General features: G+C 40.2%; 1 protein-coding gene across 1 annotated transcript in view; it reads right to left on the bottom strand.

Moving 5' to 3' along the window:
* LOC139723649 (trafficking protein particle complex subunit 5-like) overlaps positions 1–24,014 on the bottom strand; it is a 108,027-nt gene that overhangs the window by 74,282 nt on the left and 9,731 nt on the right. The window contains exon 5 of the mRNA XM_071634875.1: positions 13,109–13,168. Within this exon, the coding sequence (XP_071490976.1) occupies positions 13,109–13,168 (60 nt within the window). The remainder of the gene's footprint in view (positions 1–13,108; positions 13,169–24,014) is intronic.

Below are 24,014 nucleotides of genomic sequence, written 5' to 3' on the forward strand. Positions count from 1 at the left end.
CCCTGAGTGACTATCAGCCCACAAGTGATATCTATGTATAGATAACATGCAAATTCACTTGGGCAAGGCAAGTGAACCAGTCCGGTCACTCTAAAAGTTTGAACGTATGCATGATTACTTTCCACTTTTCTCATATATCAACACAGCATACAGAAAACTCCCTGTTTGATCCAAAACAACCTGCTGCAGATTTTCTCTTTTATTTTGCAATGGTCTTTGAAAAATACCTTACCTTCCATGAACATAAAGATATAAAGCTCTTTAAGTAATATCTCTCATCATACACCTGATGAGAGATTTTTTGTCTTTCTGTGATGAATTAAATTACTTCTTGAAGGTTTAGTAAGTTAAAGAGGGTGATTTTTATATTTTTCTCTCTTTTTTTGGGGGGGGGGGGGGAAGACCTTCAAATGAGAGGAAACACTATCAGTGAGCAAAGAGAAAACTTGAAGTGGCATGTTATGTGTCTATTTCTTTGTTACCTGTTCTTTAACAAGCTACACACATCTCTCTCACACATATTCCTTGAGATGAAATGATATTTGAAACCCCTTAAATACTTGCATCTGTTTACAGTATAAAGGTGAAATTAATGCAGCAGTGGTTAAACAGTCCATCTGCTGAAGAGGAAGTTTGATTTAAACCTCTCAAATACCATGCCTTTTCAGTTTATTTTCTGCCAAAAATTACATACACTATGAAAAGATAGGACTTGTGACACACCACAACTGTACAAATCTGTTGTATCACGACTTGAAAATATGAACTTTGCATCACCCCAGGGGTACAATTAATGCTCTTCTAAGCGCCCCTCTTTCTATTTGATTGGCGACTGTTGATATAGGTAATGGGGGTTGAAAGTTGTGATTGCTTTGTACCAGACATCAAAGTCATTCTTTAGTCTACGTTTTCGCTCCCCCCAGGTTGGCATCAATACCCGGTGACTCCAGTTGGGACCTTTGTCTGCACCCCCCTCCACTGCCTCCTTTTTGTTCTCAAGGGTCATAATGACCATTTGACATTGATCTTTGCAGACTTTACCGATGAACGATGCAGGTCAGAGGGACGGGGAGAGGAGCAGAACATAAGGACTGTACGACAGTGTGAAGAGTTCGTGACCTACAAATATCGCTTTCCATTCAATCCCATCCCCGGCTCACATCTCTTGCGCTCCTTCCTTTTGTGCGTGTGTCAACGATTCATTGAAGGGCATTGTCCATTTCGGAAGTGATATATCCCCCAAGACTACTTTTGGGAACCGACGTGCGAAATCTCTCGCCCGACTTGCTCTCCCCAGCGGACCCCACAGGAGTGCAGAGTTTGGGCATTGTGCTCTTCCCATTCTCTATTTAACAACAAATCCAAGCCGCGCGAAGTCAACCGTGAAGTGTGCCCGGGCTGGTATCGGTGTGCCGCCACCCGGCTTTCCCGGGACTTTTCCCGCCCCATCCGTCTGTTTGCTCTGTCGATGGAGAGGATGGTGTGTCATGCCCCACAAGGCAAAAACCTTTCTCTACAGCCTTAAAGGTGTCAGCCTTCCCCTGTTTTTTTTATAAGCCCATCCCAATTTCCCACGGCCGTCATCCATAGATCCGAATAAACTCAGACTGTATACACGTACTGCATTCATCAAGTGTCAAATCTTATATGGAACTGCCTCTCAGAGTCAGCAATTGCAGCGACCAGACGAAGAGCAGAATTATATCTTCCATTTACCCATCCCCCTTTTTTATTCACACTTGAAAATGAAGACGGGACAGCTGTCCATCAACTAGGGATTAACTTGTCTGATGCTTGACATCACTCATTGATGATGTGCACTTTTGGCATCATTTGGCACTAATATCAAATATACAATATCGTTAAACGAATTTCAAATGTAAAGCGATGGTGGCCATCTTGAAAATGGCCGCCATTTTGTCACAGGTCGAATCAGAGATGTTACATGGACCATAAAATGACTGATGTAATGCGATTCATAATACAAAGGAAAACATTCCCATCCCTAAAATTGATTTAACCTACAATATCAAAGAATTTCAAATAAGAGATAGCAGCCATCTTAAAAATGGCCGCCATTCTTGTTACAGGTTGAAATTGCAATGGCCCTATACATTATATGTAAAAATCACCAATGAGGCATAGCCTACCTGCAGACCAATTTCTATGCTTGCTTCCCCATCACACAATTCTTCAAATTTTTTCTCCTATCTGCAGTACTATGTTATGCTCCACATACTGGTCATCAGTGGAGATGCTGAGGTCTAGTGGATTACACCCTTTGTTGTTAATAGGAAGGTCCAGGGTTCAGAGCCATGCCCTGGAACCTGCAGCCTTGAGCTCTATCCATTTACACTCCTCTCTAGTCAAGTGTGTGAATGGGGTATCTGGTATAGGAAGATGAATGCTGTCTTGGTTGAATTACAGATAGAAATTGGTTGGAAATAGTTTCAACCAAGTGGGATGAGTTACTCATTCCATAAACATTCAAATTTTTCTTGTTTTGGTTTGATTCATTTCCTGCAATAATACTGCATAAAGAATCTTTCAAAAGAGGGAAAACAGATGCATGGAATAATGTGTAGATGGACTCAATAGGAAACACAGGTGACGTTAAAGACCTAACGTGTAATTTCACTGGCGTACTTCGCCTCACATTCTCCGCATTAAGTACTGTACAATCTCCGGCAGAATGCACCTTTAAGTCCCAAATGCAAGGGTCTCCCGGACGACATAGATACTGATACAAAGATACGTACAGATAGCAGGTACAAATCTTTAAAAAAAACACACACTCTGGCTCTTGCGGTCGGGCTGAACAAAAGGGGTTCACAACTCCCATGTGGGATTGCCCCCTTTTGTCAAGTTGAATGTGATACTTCAGAGTGAATCATCATCGATCGGCAGTGAGCCGTGATGCGCGAAGAGACCTCCACCTCTCACGGACGAGCAAGGTACCTGCCAGTCTCCTCGACGCTTTGGATTCCCATTTTGTAAACTTTCAAGGTGTTTTTTTTTTTCCCCGTTCCAACTACCTCTTCTCTCTCGCTGTTGCTTTCTCTTATCTAGGCCAGCCGCAGAATACATTTCCTGGCCGTGATCCCGAGCAGTGGAACCAGTCGAGTGGCGCGGAACCGTTTGTTCGAATATAACATGGCTCCATCTCTTGCTCCGGCAAAGATCCACCCGACTGTCTGTCAACAGTGTTGGGCAGTGCACGTTCGAGAGTATGTCAACTGCGGTCAAAAAACTTTATTGGCATGACCACTGGAAGACAGGTGGAATATTTGGGGGGGGGGGGTGGGGGTAGTTGTGATATTTATTGTGTTTTATCAATTGAGAATCAGGTGTATCACTTTTTGACAGTTGAATTTACATACAGCAACATTGCATGTATGGATTTTAAAAGTATTCCTCCACAGGACTGAACTACAAACTGCTTGAACAATGATCCAACTTTGCTAACTTACGTCACGAGCTTCACGGTTCGCAAGCCACTGTGAAATGGAGGCCACGAGATATTTGCCGACAAGCCTCAGATCTCAGCTTATCCTTGAGACTGGTACTTGCTTTGGACTGCTAGTGGCTGACTCTCAAATTTAACACTTTGGGTGCAAACGTTCTTTTAACCGACTGACTCCACAGCCGCTTCCCATAGCTTTAATCTTATACGCACTGAAGCAGACCAACTGAGGCGCGGCAAGGTGACAGTCACACACAAATGACAGTGTCAAGGAGTAACGAAGATGGTGTCATTGCGGGTGGACGGTCCTGGCCTGACTACACCTGCGCGGATTGACAGCCTGATCATGCAGGCAGATGTACCTCACTGTCAATTCAAACAAAACCACAGCAAGGCTATTATAACCCGTTGAGGATGGACTGATCTTGTTACAACACGTATTTCCCATAAAAACCTGCCTGAGTATACTCGGGGCTCGTCCTCAACGGGTTAAAGTTAATATGCACACACCTTGCAGGTGATTTGGCAATTGGAAAGTGACATTGTTCCCCCTTGCATTGTGAGCAACTTGGTATTAACTCTCTGAATCCCTAAATGCAAGATCCTATGTGCAGATGCTTCTCAGCCATGGATCACTACTAGCAGAAAACTACGATTACCATGGTACATGTTAAAGCGAGGCTACAAAAACCTCGGTGAACACAACCAGATATTCATTATCATTATTTAACTACTACTAAACTTAACCCATTGTGGATGAGCTGATATTGCAATAACACATGTTTCCCATATACACCTGCCCGGGGATACTTTGGACTAGTTTGCACCGAGTAAATGAACGAAGCAAAAGATTAGTGCATTGGAACAACTGGGTTGCAATGTGTCTGGGCTGCCAAGATTCCACATTTCAAAATCAAGGAGATCCAAAAAAAGTTTTAGGGGGACATAACTTGTTTGCTACAGTATATTCATCCTGATGGGCAAGACTAACTTTTGTCAGGAGATATCATTTCATTTTGTGAGGAGTCTCTGCAGCTCTGAAGGGCTCACCAGTCACTGGTGGGTGAATGTCACTTTCGCAAGAACCTTCACCCCACCGCAGAAACGGGTGCGGAGCACACCAGAAGAGTCGGCAAATTTGCACAGTTCAAACCATTGTGGCTGACGCAGAATTTCTGATGCGGAGAAACCCTATACGACCTTCACGTCAGCCACAACGTCACACATGATAATCTCTCAAGCGAATGTCACAACTGGCATTACTGTGTGAAATTATGTCATGCAGAACTACACATCAATTATCTATTTATATAGTAAACAAATATGCCACCTCTAATGTCAAGCTCTAACATGTATGTACACTTTTGTATGAATATAAGTATCGGATACAATTATTGTATCTCATACAAAATAAACAATGTATGTACTGAGTATGTGTTTGAGCATCTGCATTGAGCATTTTATACATATATGGGTTATGTCATTTGATCGGTGCTGATATAAACTGGCAGCGAGATAGCTCCGTAGGTAGCGTATCCGCCTTTCAATCAAATGGCTAGCATTTGAGCAAAGGTTCAAACCTGGATGAGTCTTACTGAGCAATGTTGTGTGTTTATCATGCTGTCCCCCCTCGTACAGGCAACCCACTCTGTCCCTCAGAGGTCCCATGTGTGAGAGAGTCACTAACACCGAATCTAAATGCCCCATTCATTCATCGTTACATTCATGGTAGGGGCACTGTGGCATAGTGGATAAGACTCCCAACTCCAAATCGGAGGATCCGAGTTCGAATCCAGTCCTGTGTTTACGTCCTTGGACAAGATGTTTTACCTACTTTGTTCCTCTTGACCCAGGTGTATAAATGGGTACCTGGCAACGCTAGGGTAATAATAATGGCAGGGCCCTCTGGTAGAGCAGTGGCAACGCTGAAGGGGCTACCCTGGATAAAGAAGACCTTATTATCATCATCATCAAGAGCAGGGTGTATGATCCAGTGATGTGAGTCCATCCCAAGTACTCACAACTGCACCCCATGGAAGACCAGCTCATGCAAACTGACTACGGGCTATCCAGCCACCTTCTCTAGAAGGGAAAATTACACAAGCAAACACCCTATGAATATACTGGTCAGTCATATCATATTTTTACAGAGTCCCATAGATGAAGCAAATAATGAACAGAACAAAAAAAGCAGACAACTGTTTGTAATTTTTTAATGGATATCATTGTAACTGCAGCAGTTTCACCAACCCTGAACAGAAGAATTAACCCGTTCAGGACGGACTGATTTTGCTACAACACGCATTTCCCATAGACACCTGCCCGAGTATACTCCGGGCTCGTCCTCAATGGGTCAACAGTGTGGGAGTCGAGCCCTACAGTACTTGCATATATGTGGACGACCCTCTTCACAAAATTGTTTCATCTTCTTCGATGCCTGATGTAGATGGCGTAATATGTTCCCATTGACTCTGTGCGCTTGAGGCTACATAGTCAAAAGCTCACCTGTTCTGGTTACATTGCCATGAGCAATTGTCAAGGACGAAAACTGCGTAATTGATTATCGCGCTACATCAACATTCTTCTTTTATATCAAATGTCCCGGTACAAGAGTATCTGAGATACGAAAAAGTGATAGGGCGATGAAGGGTGAGTGTGTACACAATCGCTTTTACCCTTTATTGTGTGCAGAGTAAACAAATCATCCGCAAGCACCAAAAACATATTTACCCAGTAGTGCATCTTCACAACTAGGATAAAAGGACAAATTTCACAAAATGACACCCATAAAACTCTGATGAATCTGATAAGATTGCGCTCTGCCTCTGTGTGATTGATTACTGATAGGGTCTATTAGCTGTCACACAAGAGATACTACCATAGTGTGCCGATTGGAGAGGGGTGGGGGGGGGGGGGCAATTGTCCACAACAATAGCACATTGTCAACCTGTTTTTCTACTATACTATTAAAGTCTGTGATTTCACATATTTAAGAGAAGAACAAAAAACACACAAACAAAAACCAACAAACTATAACGTCACAGTTGTTAAAGCTTAATCCATTGAGGACGGACTGATTTTGTACAACAAGCATTTCCCATAAAGACACCTGCCTGAGTATTCTCGGGACTGGTCTTCAACGAGTTAACTTTTCCTCAGACAATAATATAAATTCAAAACGACCCACAAATTTCAGCAAAATTACCTAACCTGAAGTAATTTGGTTGCTGCTTAGTCCATTTATCCCTTTGCCTTCAAGGATTTGATACGGTTTGCAGTAAAGACCAGGTGCCAAGGCTATCATCCTCACTGGACATTCTTTACTGAAACATTTAATGAGTGGATATTATTTTCAAAATCACAGTGACCTTCCACTTTGACCTTTCACCTTCCATCACTAAAGCTTCACGGAAATGACTATCCATATATTTTTACTCTAGTTGTTACCAAAACTCAAACTCTTCCACTTTCAGCAAGAGATTGTCCACTTGAGGCTATTTCACAAAGTCTCCCCCTCTTCCGCTTTTAAAGGCATTATTTACCATTTGCAGATGAAAGAAAAACCCAGCTTTAGTGCTTCAAACTAGTATCAAAAGGTGAGTTAGGGCTAGAAACAACTATTGTAAAAATTTGAATCAGTATAATCAATGTTTAGCATTGTTAAATATACAAAATGTGAACAATAGACACAATAAAAATGTTTCTAGACTAACCCGTTTACAGTTATTGTTTAGTGGGAGAATAGTGATATCTCCTCATATTTTATGTTTTATTACGAAATCTTTATATGGTAGGACGTTTTTTTATACAACTGACCTAGACGTATGCATCAAACATTATATCCTGAACATTCTTTAAATCACCTCTCCCAATGGTAAACTGCACCTTTAAGTGTGAATTTTCCTGCTCTAGCTGATATATTTTCTACCATTTGAAATTCAGCTTTCTCCTGTCCAAATGTGGTATAACTGTCCTTAATACATGCTCAAAAACATGGCTAAAGTAGCACTAGAGAGCATCGACACTGTATAAACCCTAGAGCTGCCAGGGACCCTACATGTACAAATGTGGGCCGTGGAAGCTCTATACCGTAACGGATGTTATGCTTTGCACTTGTGATGTGCACTTTGTACACACAACACTTTGCCAGTGTTCGCACGATCAGAGTGTCCAGTTTAGGGGTCCAGGCAGGAGAATACCCTCCAGTTTATAAGAGATGGTTGGGGTCAGAGTCTTTGCTTCCACGGAGTGTGCCTGAAATCTTACCAACCAGTACATCTTAATTTACATGTATTTCAACATAATATACTGTACCTGAGCTAGGTACTACACAAAATTCAGTAGGCATCTTTTCTTAAATTATGAAATAATGAAATGTGGGACAGATGGACAACCTGCTGGGCTGAGGCATAAAAATACAAAACACACACACATACACACACACACAAAATCTTTGATAGGAACAGACATAATAGCAATCAGCACTGCAATTAATGTTGCCATGGTATGGTAAATCATACCAAAACTATTCATGCAATGGGGCCTACAATTATGCTTGTAAAGATTGTATTGTCTGATAATCCTATCTTGATTGGGGAAGAATTGAAAAGAAGTCATTGTGTTGGTTCCTCACTGATCCAAAGCACTGACGTTTTGTTCCGACATGAATGCTGCAACTCGACTGTGGACATCACTAACACCGTGGCAATTAAAGCTATTCTGTGCTCCACCCACCTCCGACCGTCACATGCCACAACACCTATATTTCAGCTGACAATGAAGACGTTGCACAGTGCTGTCAACCATGCGCTTAAAATTGAACTACTACTGTAAAAGTGGATATTTTCGCACGATTAATTTTTCGCGTTCGGCGGGGTAAGAGGAGTTTCATGTGTTTTTAATTCCGCGGAATCAAGGCATCAACTACTGGAACATATGGGAAGCAAAAATATTCACGTGCTTTTATTTTTGCGCAAGTTTCAAGTTGCGCGAAATGTGCGAAATTTCAACACCGCGAATATTTCCACTTTTACAGTAGTACCCTACGACCCGCGCTATATGATTGAATTGGAAGCACGAGAAAATTAACACCAAAAACTCTGTATTTGTCTGCACACAAGCACATAATATGCACACACACTCAAAATTAATAATATGAACACTCACATACCTTGTATGTAAGACCATATACTGTAAAACGAGGAATATTCACATGCATTTTAATTTCGCGAATTTCACAAGCGCCATGATTCACGAAATTAAAATGCATGTGAAAGTTCTTGTCTACACTATATGCATTGCACGCCAATTGATGGCAAGTCGCGAAAATTTTATGCCGCGAATTTATCATGTTTTACAGTAATGCTCAGACACACATACAGCGATGTGAAAAATATAATGCACATTCATACTTGTCTTGTGTACAAGAGAATTCCAGTTGTCCGGTGTTCCTTTGCATTAAAATTGGTCAAGATGTGAATGTTTGCTGAGAGTTATTATCACACTTACTTCTCTACCTGAGAGAAGTACTGTGATGTTTACTTGATGAAACACTTTTGACTCTCAGGATGTCTAAACTTGCATATTTTCTTTTTCTTTGATGCAATTTTTCCTCCAAAATATTTGCTACACGGCACAAGTGCTAAATTCAAGGAGCTGAATTTGTGACCAATGCATCCCTACAAAACACCAAAACACAGTACGTACTTGTAATATGGTACTCCCTTTCTGATCACGGCTATCCAAGGACACACTTTTTGTTTGTATGTTTCTTTTTTTTTCGGGATAGGCGTATCACGATAGTCGACTTCAGCTGCAACACTCCGCTGGCAATGCATAAACTCTCGTGGGTGTCGGAACAATGGACACCGCTTCCCATCACTGTACTACATTGTAGCTGTAATTAACCTAGCAGCTATCAGGTTTACTTATGGACGTTTTCACAAGTACCGAGGGGACAGTAGGAAAAGTGACTCATGAAATACAAATCATTACACACACATGTACATGAAAATGAATGAAACAATAATGATTACAAAAATGAATGAGCTGGGAGTTCGAACTGCGCGTTTTTGAGGTTTGCATACATGTGCGCTCTTACATTTGTGCATGCTCTGCTCAGGTGATGCGTCGTGCAGCTGGAAGCTGATGATGTAAACAAAAGGCTTCCATATTGGAAATTGGACAATTTGCAGTATGTGTGTATGGTAGTATGGTAGCTGCTTGGCGGAGGTCTGTGCTCTCAGAGTGCTTTTCTAGTGGGAACTGTAATTGTAACTTGTAATTCAGCATTGCAATTTCCTTGGTCCATGAACTGGTACAAAATCAGGAGAGACTTCTAATCTAAAGGATGATAGAATTGAACTCAGGTGACAAAAAAAAAAAATCTGGGGAAACCACAAACTAAAGATTGCTGATCTGACTGATAAGATTGTTCTGTTGCGGTAGCACTTCCTACATTGTTCCTTCGTGCGAAGATAAAAATCACATTGAACATTACTAGATTGAGACGAAAAGGTGTGAACACCACTAACCTGAATACATACGCTTTGACTCCCATGAAGGTGACATGCAAACAAACATGCAATAGTTAAGATCTTATCTTTACAAGTAAAATACAATCTTTACATACTCTTACACGGTTGCACTTTAGATCTATCTTTAGTATGTTTCACTTGAATATTCACGCAGCACAGATGCGCATGAATGCTTTATCTCTGACAGAACAAACCACACAATTACAAATCGCAAAAAGAAAGAAGACTTCTCCTCAGAAGAATGACTCGCATTTTGAGAATACTGGGGTTACAATTTGTCTCAATATTGTAACAATTATACATTCCAGTTTCTTGAAGTCAATTGTCTGTTTTGATTTAGTAACTTATTGGATATCAAGCAATATTTGGCTGAAATTGCCTGAGTTGTGAACCTTCACAGCCACATGTTGTTACAAAGTGCGATATTAAATGGGTTAGTCAGATACTGGTTTAGTGATTGGCTAAACACAGTCATGTGATGGAGGCACATTGGTTATGTTCGCCCATGGGCAGAACATTTTTGTAATGTTCTGCCATGGGAAAACATTTTTACATAACAAATGACAAACGATACCAAACGAACGATCATATTTATCATGCAATCGATAGGATAAATTTGCCTATTCCATACAATGTGAAAAAGCAGATGACCGATTACCCGGTATTGTAATGCATACGAAAGTGTGATTTGAAGGACCTGCGCACAGTGAATCTGGCTCTGTGCGAGCGATTGAGTGCGTTGTGCTGGTGGTTGTCGTTGCGAATTAAAGGTAAGTTTTTTCAGATTACTTTGACTATAATATCAACCCATATCACAGATGATGGTATTTGACTAACCCACATAATATAACAGATGATGACTTTTGTTATCGGGAACATGTACCAAACGTTCCACCCTCAGGTTTGAAATGCTATTTCGGGAGGTTGTAAGTCCCTTGACTTTGTCTCGGGACTTATAACCTCCCTCAATGGTATCTCAAACCCTTCAGGTGGAACATTCCGTATGTTCCCTCCCCCACCAGTCATCATCTATATAATGTAGACTGCCAGAGTATGTTGTTAGATTGAGCTCCACCCCCCCCCCCCCCCCCACTTCCACCCTTCTTTCTGCTCACCTACCAAGCCATCATATGACCCATAAAATCATTCATTCCATTCCTCTTAACCTGCCGACTACCTGGCACTAATTCAATCGCGTGCCCTTGGGCTGACAATAAAGTTCAAAGCTAGAAAGCAACCATGCCGCAAGGGATTGTCATACTTGTCAAGAAAGCACATTGTCGGATTTGACTGCTACACACTTTAAGGGGATCAATAGTGTTCATCCATCTAAAAAGTGTGCTTTTACAAGATAGCTTTGGGGTTTCGTTTCGAAGACAAATCATGTCCATGATGTGATTACAAAATTTGACACACATTAGATCTCTACAAGGGGGGCTAGGAATCTGCAGAAGCTGAAGAGAGAAGGGTGGGGTGGAGGGAGAATCTTAAAATGAGTCACATAATACAATGTATGCCACTATGGCATGAAGTTACCTCAAAATGTCCTTTACTGACAACATTAGATATTTTTTCACTAGTATCCAAAGTAACTAGAAATGTCGCTACAGCGACTGGTTATACCCCCGCCAAACAACATTTCATAAGCTTTGGTCAAAAAACTGAGGAAGTAGTTAAATCCGCAAGATCTTTCCTTGATCTTCTGCCATTAATATGCCGTTACCATGGCAACGTACTTTCGGGTACTGTCAAAAAATGCGTCTTGCACATCTACAACCAAAGGCACACATCTGTACCAAGTTTCATGGAAATTGGGCAAAAACTGAGAAGTAGTTTGCAACACAAAATTTTCCATCATTTTGGCTCATAATATGTGAGCTGTTACCATGGCAACATGCTTTTTGTCACCGTCAAGAAATGTGTCATGCTGACCTATATCCTAAGACAAACATTCAATATGAATTCCATGAGAATTGGAAGAACACTGATGAAGCAGTTTTGCCGTGAAGCATTTTGCCCTATATTTTACCAATAACATGCCGTTACCATGGCAACGCACTTTTTGCCACTGCGGAAATATGTGTCTTGCACATTAACATATTCAGATGAACATCTGTACCTTATCTCATAAAAATTGATCAAAAACTGTGGGAGGAGTTCGCGACGCAAGATTTGTACCCATTTTTGCCCATAATATGCCGTTACCATGGCAACGTACTTTTGGGTACTGTCAAAAAATACGTCTTGCACATCTACAACCCAAGGCACACATCTGTGCCAAGTTTTATGGGAATCGGTTGAAAACTGAGGAAGTAGTTCGCGACGCAAGATTTGCAACGGACCGACCACCCGACCGCCCGACCGACCGCTCCGACCGACCGCCCGACCGCCCGACCGTCCGCTGATTCCTATATACCCCCTTCAAACTTCGTTTGGCGGGGGTATAAAAATGACATCACATTTACCACCAGATATGTGATATAGCAGAACTGTCAGAACATATCGTTGTGATCAATGACACGATTATAGAGACCGCACAGTGGAATTCAAAACTAATCATAGCACTCACAGACCTAATCCCAAAACAAACAGGGGACAAGCCTAAACCACAGCAAAAGCCAACAAAAATCCTTGCTCATGCCCAATATCATTATGATGATTATGACAGACATATTCCAAGTGTATGATGTCCTTTGTTGTCTATTAAATATTATTTCTAACTTGATGTAACCGATAGGATGATGCTACAACAAGGCACAATTGGTAATTCATAGGGTCTCATTAAATACAGTGTATTACAAAAACATAAAAACTTGAATAAATAGTCAAGGACAGAGAGGGTGAATGATAAAAGAGAAGACATGCAGACACACACACAACCATACACACATACATACATGCACACATACACACAAAATAATCAAGTAGTCTGAAACCATGTGACAAATACAGGTACACTGTTCACACATTCATACATGATACACACACAAAATAATCAAATTGTCTAAAACTGTGTGGCAAATACAGGTACAAGGTCAAAGGAAATGGTAAAGATGACCCCAGGTGGGCAAATGAACAGGAAGAGGATAACAATTCAAGGAGCACCTACCTTTGTCTTTGGGCACAGAAATGAACTTGTTGACTACCGACTCCTTCTCTATGATGTAATCTGTCCAAACGATCATAGAATGTCAAGGAAAGCTTTGCATTGAAAGCAGGACACGACAATAGACAGTCGGCAATTTTCTCTAGGCCAATGTGCACAAGGTATCATGATTCAAACGTATCCGCCAATTCTTTCAGATCACATATCGAGTCTGGAGTACAATGTTACAGTCGTTGACGAAATGCTTGCATATCTCATAGCCAACAATTCTACGGTGTAAATGAAGTTTGACCCAACTTCAGATCATCTTGAGGACAATATGCATAGGTACAACTCTGTAGGAACTTTAAAAAAAGCAAAAGGAAGAACTGAAACCTCAAAGGGGAAAATTTGATAAGATTTGATATTGCCTTTACTGTAAATTTGGCAACCTTAATGCTCACAGGTCAATTAAAGTGACAACTATCTAATGGTGAGAAGCCTCTTTAACATGCCTGATTTCATTAGTCTTGAATACAACAGGAACGATGAAAATGGTTACCATAATATTAAAGAGAAATCACAGAGATAATGATCATAATGAACAAAATATTAATATCAACAATAGTATAATCATACTTATTGTATACTACAAATTAGATAATAATGATGAACAATCAAGCTTACAATTTTGTAAAAGAGGAACACATGAACAGAGCAGCTTATTCCAAGGTCATCAGGAAAGCTTTGTTTCGACATGAAAATACTTTTATAGTACACTACCCTATTCCACGTGTCCATTTAAACATCAAGTATGAGTTGGCATTTTGCAAGTTCGCATCTTGAAGTGGGTAAGACTCTGTATCACATTTGACTGACATTTCATTCATGTAAATGATAAGTGTATGGGAGTTGCACCATTTAGTAACAATAAAGTACTATCTATTCAAGTTCAGTTTCACAACACAGTACTGCGGCTATAAGGCAAGATGGTGGGGGGGGGGGGGGGGGCTTCTAAAAGAAGCATTGTTTTACCAAAGTGAAAGGGAAGGTTTGCTTCTTTCCAACCTAAAATTCGGCAGCAGCGTCATGTAAACATTTGGACACGTGCCGCTGCATGTGATGACCAACGTTAGGCATCAAAAACCAGGGTTACTCGTATAAGACAGTCCAAGTTCCGAAGCAGAGATTTCTACAAATGCCGCGGGAGGCTTAATCCCGCGGTGGCGATTATGTTCTCTCGTTGGGCGACACACCAGCGTCACGCCATTAGGACGAAATGACCCTGAAATCTTGGATCTACTTCCTGGGACTTAATGCCCTGGAACTAAGTCTTGGTGGGCAACAATGGCTGCGGGATCATGAATGTGGTGGACCATAGACATTGTCCAAGGGATCAAATGAGTGACCACTAATCAACAATTAAGGAGAAATCTACCCCAAACATGTTTTGGACAATTTGTAGATGTGGATTACTCCCCGGTAATTGAGTGCAGAAATATTAAGAGAACATGACAGCAAAGCTTCAGGAATGTTGGACAATCCATTCAAAAGTCCCAAGTCAAGGAAGTACACAACTGTATTTGTACAGGTGTTTACTATTCTTACAAAAGTATTTACATGTTGTATTCTCTTTGTACTTTATCTTTATTCTAATATGGCCTATTTATAGGCCATTGAACAGAGATGGTACAACATTTGCCATGTAATGTGTGATAGCATACCTTACCACTACAGTGTATAATCAGACATTCAAACTGTCTTTTCAAACTTCTCATCAGCAGTAGATAGCAGGCATGGGCTGGGGTTGGGCTTGGGGTATTCCAGGTTACCTCTCAGTACCTTGACAATTTCACTGCAACATACAGTATATACACTGTAGCTGCCACGGCATGTACACTTCAGAAATACTCAGCAGATACTCGTATTTGTAAACACACACAGATTTCCATACTCCCTTTCAAGGTACAGGTGTATCATGGACATGAACACAACCTTTTGTTGTTGTTGTTCTCAGTGCATGAGAGGCCATCTTCCTAACATTTTTCAATGTCATAAATACTAATTAATGTACGTATGCAAGCAGGACTCGATGAGTTTTGATACACACTGAGTAGGAACAGAAAAGTAATAGCAATTACTATCTAGTTGTCAAAACGATAAAACCTTCCTTTCACATTTAAAGATCATCTTAACACAGATTCATAAACATTGACTATGACTTCAGTTATTGTCACTCTAACGGTGGCAGTTGAAAGACAATACAAAGCTAAATGAATGCCACAGTCACCATTAGAGGCTACACTTTAAAAAATGCATAATCATGATTGGAATGCAGTACAAACAATGTTAAAAACAAGAAACAATGTTATTGGTCTCACTTCATTTCACACATCATGGGGGGGGGGGTGAGGGGGGGGGGGCAGCTGGTGCAATGCAAAGTACACAAAGTTAAACTACAATTTAACTCATACAAGCCTACAAAGTTTTACACTTGAATTAATACCTTTATGGGGATAATTATCAGTTGTTGGTACTTATTCCAGATTAAAAAAAAAAAAATCAAGATAAACAATTTGCATTCATACTTCATTTAGACTCACAAATTAAAGGGACTCTAGAGCTCTCACAAAAGGCAGTTTCCACAGAATTCTGTGAGCAAAGAATTGGTTTTTTTTTTGGTTCTTTCTCACCTTAAGAAAAGATAGAGATATCATAGAGGTATCGGTGAGAAGACAAGCATGAGGGAATTTATAACAATTTGAATGTGGTCGACTGTTTCGTTGAGTTGTCCCACTTCGGTCTTTGACTACTGTCAAGCAAGGAATATTCACAGCATGAAATATTCGCAAATTGGAGCCAACAGCTTTTTTTTTTTTTTTTCAGAGCATGAAATTTTCATGAATTTCCACTGGCATCCAGTGCATTATAGTGTAAACAAGAACTTTCACATGCATTTTAATTTTGCCAAGCTTGGCTCTCGTGGAATTTGTGAAATTAAAATGCAGGTGAAAATTTCTGGTTTTACAGTGCTATTTGGTAGTGTGACCATGGAACATGTGCATATTTCATTAATTGTATACTAAACTATCTTAAACTTGTCTAGAAGGATAAATAGAAACTTCCTATCCCCAATATATTTTTAACCCGTTGACGGCAAGTCCCAAGTATACTTGGGCAAGTGCCTATGGGAAATGCATGTTGTAGCAAAATCTGCCCGTTCTCAACAATTTTAACAGAGATTTGAGGAAGTTTTTCTGAAAAAAAGGAGGAAAATTTGGGTGATATTTTCAGATATGCACACACATACACACACGCGTACACACACACACACACACACACACAGGATCAGTATGATCAACTCAAAGACTGAGGTGAAAACTGAAACCCCTTTTAAAGGCACACACTGGAGATACATAGAAGACATAAGGAGAACTCTTGAGATGGCCAAGAAAACTTATTCTGGACTTTAAAAAGGTCACTTGATTAACCCATTGTGTGCTTTAAGTGTTGAGAGATACAGAAAACTCCATAGCATTATATGCACCGTCTAAAGTCACTTGCACAAAAAGGCTGAAAGAGTATACTCAATGCTCATGACACTACATTTGCATTTTTTTTTTCCCAATAGCTGATTCTGGTTTCTGGAAAACCAGAATAAAGTTTCTACGATCACATGTGACCTTTAAGATCCAGCGGGAGAAACAGAGCATGGCTCGACCTTGTGTGCACTTCCGCGACAAACCATTTGTTCTTTTAATATTGCGTGAATGTGGATGCATGTATGTACATACCTTTGCATATAGCTGAGAGCTGCATGTTTGATTGACAGGTTAAGAATTTGCCACACAATTGCTGTGTAAAAACAGTCATTTGCAGCTGGTATGAAACATTTGCACCATCTGCAATTACACATCTTTCAAAGACTGTTCGTTTAAAACACAATTACAAGTGATGTGTATTGTTGGTGGCAATATGGAAAATGATCACGAGGGATATCTAAAAAACTCCAAAGACTGCAATTTACACAACGCCAAGTCCAATTTTGCTCATATATAGTTAACTAGTGATGTGTTCCTTATGTATATTCCTGCTACCAGCCAAAGGAGGCATATTGCTGGTTTTATTATCAAGCCCAGATGTACAATGGCATTGTCTTTTCCACAAATGGCTGGCAACAATATTCTTCAACTGAAAGCAAGCATCCTTTGCCCTAGGCAGCTAAAGAAAGTGCACAAATTTTTCATCATATGTAGTAGAAACACAAAAGTAAGATGAAATGACTCCAGTGTGGAGGGACCAATGACATTAGGGCTGACATCTGCTTGCCCAGAATGCCAATCTATCTTGTCTATCTTTAGCCATTTGGCAAAATCAGCAGCCAACATTTACAATGCGTAAGATCATACAATTACAATAAAAGCACACTGCTTCTAGTCACGTTTGATGAGTGTCGTATCTTGCAAAAAATGCCTCCCGACAACCCACATCAATTATCACATTACATAAAAACCACATCATAATTCCACTACCCCTCCCCCTACCCCCACCCCCCCCCCCCCCAACCACAAAGTGAATCAACTGTGTTTTCTGACAACTTAGAATTTCAATGGGAAGACATTTCTAAGGTCCTCAGGGAAGCAAGCATGCAATGCACACATTTCAAACTTGAATCAATCAAGCTGCGAGTTAGAACGAGTCAAGAACTGGTTCCACTTGAAACTTGAAACCCCAGAAGGTGGGATTTCACGGAGCACGCGAACGATTTGCGAAGAACGCGAATGGCAAAATCCAGCATTCGCAATTTGGTCTGCAAAAGATCGCCAAACGAACGTGAGGGTTCGGAAGCGTCGTCAATTGTTCGCGAATGTCGTTTTTACTTCGGCGAGAGTTTCAAAAAAGTTTGAAATTTTCTGCGAACCTTTTCCGCACACTTGGTCGTGATTTGCCCGTGAATTGTTCTCGAAAGTGTCTTTAAAGCCTCGTCATATGCGCAAGACCTTCGCAAGACACGCGCGATGTTCGCAAAATGTTCGTGAAACCCCAAACAGTCTCCGAAACTTTGGAGAATGTCTCGCGTATGTTACGCGAAATCTGCGAAGTTTTTCCGATCATTTTACGACGTAATCGCAAACTGTTCGCGTACCTTTTGAGACATTCTCGCGAACGTTTAGCGCACGTTTGGGGATGGGTATGACCTATACGTTTTCTACAAATAAAAATCGTAACATACATCTAAACATCAAACAATTATTAACAACTATAGTAACAAAAGAAATTAAAGACTAGCAAAGAGAAATAAATGTTTGATAAAAAAAATCGCAGAATACACTTAAAATTAATCTAAAATATGTAAAATTTCATTTGAACTACATGTATAGAGATTATGTGTTGGAGGAACTGCGAAAAAAGATCAAATGCTTTACTATATAGTGGAGATATATGTCCTAGGAAAAAAATGTAGGCTAGCACACGATAGAGAAATGAGAAGAAAAGAAAGGAGAAATAGAGGAAAGAAAAAAATTCAACTCAAGACAGCTTCCACCTCTCCTTGGGTACATTTTCTCCCATGATTATTGAAAATTTTTCATTGTTCGCATTTCCGTCGCGTGTTCTTCGTGTACGTAACATGCTGTACTTTAGCAATGATACACACGACATTCGCACATACGTCGTGGAAACTTCGCACAAATTTCGCAAGAATAGTTTTCGGCTTCATTATCGGAAAACATTAGGAGAAAAACTTATCCGAATTTTGAATTTTGTCATTCGCGTCCTTCGCAAATCGTTCGCGTGCTCCGTGAAATCCCACCCTTAGTCTTTTGTAGAACAGACATTCTTGGCGACTTCTATCTACGTAGATTTCGGAAATTATTGTCATTCTTGCATATCTTACACATAGGATGAGGTACCTAATTAGTTACAGAAAATTTGTCTATAGTACATTATTATTATGTAAGTTATAAAGTTTTTAATTCTTCCTGATAAAACGAAGCTTGTGTTAAAAAAGACCCAGCACACTGCGATAAAAGACGTAAAGTAGATACTAGTAAATAAACTAAAGATAAACAAAAAACAACACCACAACAAACAAAAAGATAAGAAGAGAAATTAAAAGAAAAAACACATTGGCAGAATACATAATGTGTGGATCAGGATAAAGTGTTCACTAAATTTTGACCCAGAGCGTGGTGAGGAGCTCCATTGTATCATTAAAGGACAAGTCCACCTTCCCATACATAAGGATTGAGAGAATGCAGCAATATTAGTAGAACACATCAGTGAAAGTTTGAGGAAAATTGGACAATCCGTTCAAAAGTTACGAATATTTTAAGTATCTGCGCAGTCACTGCTGGAAGAGAAGACTACTACAGTGTATGATGTCACATGCGTACAACGATATAAGGAAAATAAAAATAGAATTTCACAAAACTTGACTTTTTGAATAAAGTGCACATTTCCTCGACTTGCTACTGACTTATGTTAGGGGTAATAAATTATTCCCCCTGACTTCTGAAAGAGAGAAGTCGAGTGTTCTTTTATTATGTGAGAAAAGTGAGAATATCTTGAATTTTCTTTATACTTTCTTTATATAGTTGTACTCATATGACATCACAAGCTATAGTAGTCTTCTCATCTAGCCGTGACTGAGCAGAAACTTTAAAAATTCATAACTTCTGAACGGATTGTCCGATTTTCCTCAAACTCTCAATGATGTGTTCTACTAATATTGCTGCATTCACTCAACCCACATGTCTATGAAGGTGAACTTGTCCTTTAACATTAACATTAACCCATCACTTACGCTTGTTGTGTCATGTACAGACTCTGTGCAGATAGTTGTAGAATCTCAATGGTGAAAGGGTTAAAGCAAGATTCGCACCAGTGTCACATGTGGGCACGTGTGTGTGAACATGGCGTGAGCTTCAAGGCTGGCAGCGAGACTAGCGGCAAAGCGCTTCAGCGATGACTGATCCGCGACAAAGTTCTCTAGAGCATGAAACGCTTCCACGTAGAGGTCCTTGATTGCTCATCCTGACAAAAAGTCGCTGCAGGGATTTCCACGAGTCACGCAATGGGTAGGGATGGTCGGCTGAACTTAATACGGGACAGTGACTACAATTCTTAAAAGTCTGGTTTATTTTCACGGATAAACCTTGGAATAGATGTAGACTACTACTAAACGGTGGCAAGAAACCATTCCCAGTAAAAAAGGGAGTTTTTACTTCGAATCGAATTGGATGCGCAAAGACAACAGATCAGGGAAACTTTGAAGCAAAATAATGGAGGAATGATTAGAAATGGATGCCATCTGAGTATTCTTGAGTGCTTCACAGAATTCTGTTACAATGAATTACACAAGAATTAAATGACCATACAGGTGTATATAAAATAAAAAAAATAAACAGACAGTACATCAAGACTAGCAGATTTGTTTTGTTTTGTTTGTTTGTTTTTGTACTTGTAAAGGAACCATCATCTTCATTCAAATGCGCTACAATAAACAAATTAGATTGTGGGAAACTTAATATCTAGTATATCAGTTTTAATTCCTCCTGAAAATCCTGCCACCATACAGTAGGAAGGGGGGAAGTCTAAGTTTATCATCATATCTGTGCTGATTTCCTGTACACTAACCCATTTTTTCACTGGTCCGACCTGTCTGTCGGACCAGATGGTACCCAGTTTTTCCATTCTTTAACTGGTCTATTCCTGAAAAAGTTACTGGTCCGACAGTGATTTCTACCAGTCAGGGACCATCGAACCAGTGCCAGTGTGCAGTGTTGCATTAACCCACAACTGGGCTTTAAACTATGTTTTCATATCTACACCAAGTAGAAAGCATGAACACAAATCTCTAAATTATGAGTATCCCAAGTAGCCGATCCCAAGTCAGTGTGTTGACATACTATCATTAACAATCATATGTCATCAATGTGTCATCAGATATCACAAAGGAATGCAAGAAACTATTAAAACAAAAGTTTGTCCAAACAGTCATGTCAACCGCAAGCCACTAAGACATCTGTGAAGTATTGTAAATATTCCCTAGATGTGTGTGGTTTTTTTTTTTTTTTTTGGGGGGGGGGGGGCGGGGTTGGAGGGGGAGTATTGGGGTTCTCAGTCTCGCGCTTATTTTCAAGCCTTACATCAGGCACAGTAGCACTGTGTGATGTTCTAAAATCTGCTATCCCTATCTCATTTCTACCACACACACATGCGCACACACAAGGATGTAGGTTGCACTTGCAGCCATAAGGGGGAAGGGAAGAGGGGATGACCAACAGATGGGAGGAGCAAGGGGGGGGGGGAGGGGTATGGTGGAAGGGAAAGAGGAATAAATGGTTCACTTCACACTAACTGTGCATATTTTTTTCCATATTTTTTGGTCAATTTTTACTTTCTTACACTTAATGTGGTATAACCACAGTTAGCTATATGTTTGCTCTCTACTGTACTAACAGAACTGACTCATCCCACATCTATGAGCTGCTCTTTCCCATTATCTTTGCGTGCACGAGTACTTTAATACAACTTGTAGCTTAACTTGCCAAGCTTTTTCATCAGCATTTAGAAATCCATCCAAACTTTACCTAGTTGGAAAGTTAGCGAGCCTACTCAGGTGTAGCAATGTGCCTCAGTCCAACAGGAAGGCCATAGTGACATGATAGGGATAAAGGGGATTGCAAAGCCTCTATTAATTGACAATTTGCATATTTATAAACTTTCAGGCATCTGTGCCAATCAGTGGAGATATCACTCCAGTTTGAGTGCCTTTTGGTGAACAAAGCACATTAAGAGCTAAGTAATAATGAATCACTGCGAAAACTTACGTCAAAAGGAAGATCATTAAAGAAATATTCATACTTTCTACTGTAAATGCAAACTAGAAATGTCGCTATGGCGACTGATGCCTCCGCCATAATGCATGATTCTCCCAATAGGCATAATAGTACAATGTCTTCACAATGTGTGATCCATGACAGTTTCACATAACTGGCAAAATATTGAAATGACAGGTTTGTCAGAAATGTCTTGAACTAGGTTTGCTATAATTTTCTGAGAGTGCAGGTACACATATTTGGGGAATTGAGAATTTTTACTTGAATTCTGACAGAACTTTTTATAAGTTTATGCATTGAGTAATTTCCAAGGTATGAAGAAAGAGTGTAATGACGGTACAAAATAGATTTTTTTTTTTTTTTTTTTTGGGGGGGGGGCATTGAAACCTGGCCTTCGACCCTTAACCTTTGACCTTTGACCTTCTGGCTGGAAATTTCCCAGAGAATCTCCATTAGGTAATGCATGATTGTATTAAGTTTTGAAACTAATAATGCAAGCATTGCATATACTAGTATATGAGGGAAATAGTAAAATTTTGAGGAGTTGACCTTGACTTTTGACCCCTGACTATTGACCCATGACCCCTAAATTCCCTAGATAGTCCCTGCCAGTCAGTACATGCGTATGTACCAAGTTCCACAAAGATACATTGAACCATTTGCGAGAAAAGTGATATTGCAACATTTTTACCTAACCTTTGACCTTTTGACCTTTGACCTTATGACATGAAACTCTCTCTGGAGAATCTTTACGCAGTAGTACATGTCCACACCAAGTTTCAAGAAAATACCTTTGGGCATTGCATAGATATGGGGGAAATTGCAACATTTGTAGCATTTGACCTTGACCTTTTGACCTTTGACCTCTTGCCAATGTCACTAAAATCTACTCAACTAATTGTCCCATCATACATCATCCTTGGACCAAGTTTGGTGAAAGCTGCTTCATCCAGTTTTGAGTTATCAAGTAAACAGATACATTTTAGGATTTGACCTTGATCTTTGACCTTTGACCTCTGTCTAATTTCACTGAAAAACTAATCAAGTAATTGTCCCATCATACATCATCCTCCAACAAAGTTTGGTGAAATTTGCTCCATCCAGTCTTGAGTTATCGCGTAAACGGATACAATTTCATGATTTGACCTTGACCTTTGACCTTTGACCTTTGACCTTCTGCCGATTTCACCCAAAATCTAATCAAATAATTGCCCTATCATACTTCGTACTTGGACGAAGTTTGGTAAAATTCCAGTAAATATTACTCAAGTTATCGCGTAAACGAAAGCGGACGGACGGACGGACGTACGGACGGACGGACAACCCGAAAACATAATGCCTCCGGCACCACTTCGTGGCGGAGGCATAAAAATCATAAGGTGAACCACAGCACCAAAGTCAAAACCGGCAGTCCATGAGGTGGAATACCAATCTGATACCCCATTTATACTGTAGAGGGTATTTAGAGCACTCCAGGAACACTTCTGACGAGCTCCAAACTCTATACTAACGGTTGTGAACCAATGTTTAGAAAATTAAAATTCCTTTCATGAGCTAATATTGTGGAGGTAGGTAATTCAGACCTTTCCTCGGAATAATAATGATGGAGGGGACAAATATAGAATTCCATTGAATTTATTCGGACTCCGAAAACATTCACACCATTATTTTTGGTACAAAAGGGGCGCATATTTTCACATGACATGGGGTTTAATTTTTTTTGTTTTCACTCTGAGGTGTATTACCTTTACAAAACGATTTGATAGATGATGTTGGGAGACATTCTTCTTCTACATGTAAAATTCTGTGATGTTTGCAAAAGGGATATATGACCTTTAAAGCAATATTTTGGAAAAATTTGAAAAACCTCTCCTTTTTTTGGGGGGGGGGGAGGAGGGGGGAGAAGTGAGGAGAGTGGACTGTCACCTTTGAACTGTGATTCATACATTGGGAATGCCAGTCCTGGAACCCCCTGTGGATATGAGGACAAGTCCACACCTCCAAACTCTTTGCACTTGTAAAAGGATTCCAGCTCATCTTCCCTACCTCTTGGACTTTCTTCGGTTTGAAAGTTAATGAAGCTTCCG

This window comes from Diadema antillarum, unplaced genomic scaffold, assembly GCF_040938485.1.
Source record: "Diadema antillarum isolate AM-2024a unplaced genomic scaffold, OU_Dant_1.0 scf00000197, whole genome shotgun sequence".
Lineage (NCBI taxonomy): Eukaryota > Metazoa > Echinodermata > Echinoidea > Diadematoida > Diadematidae > Diadema > Diadema antillarum.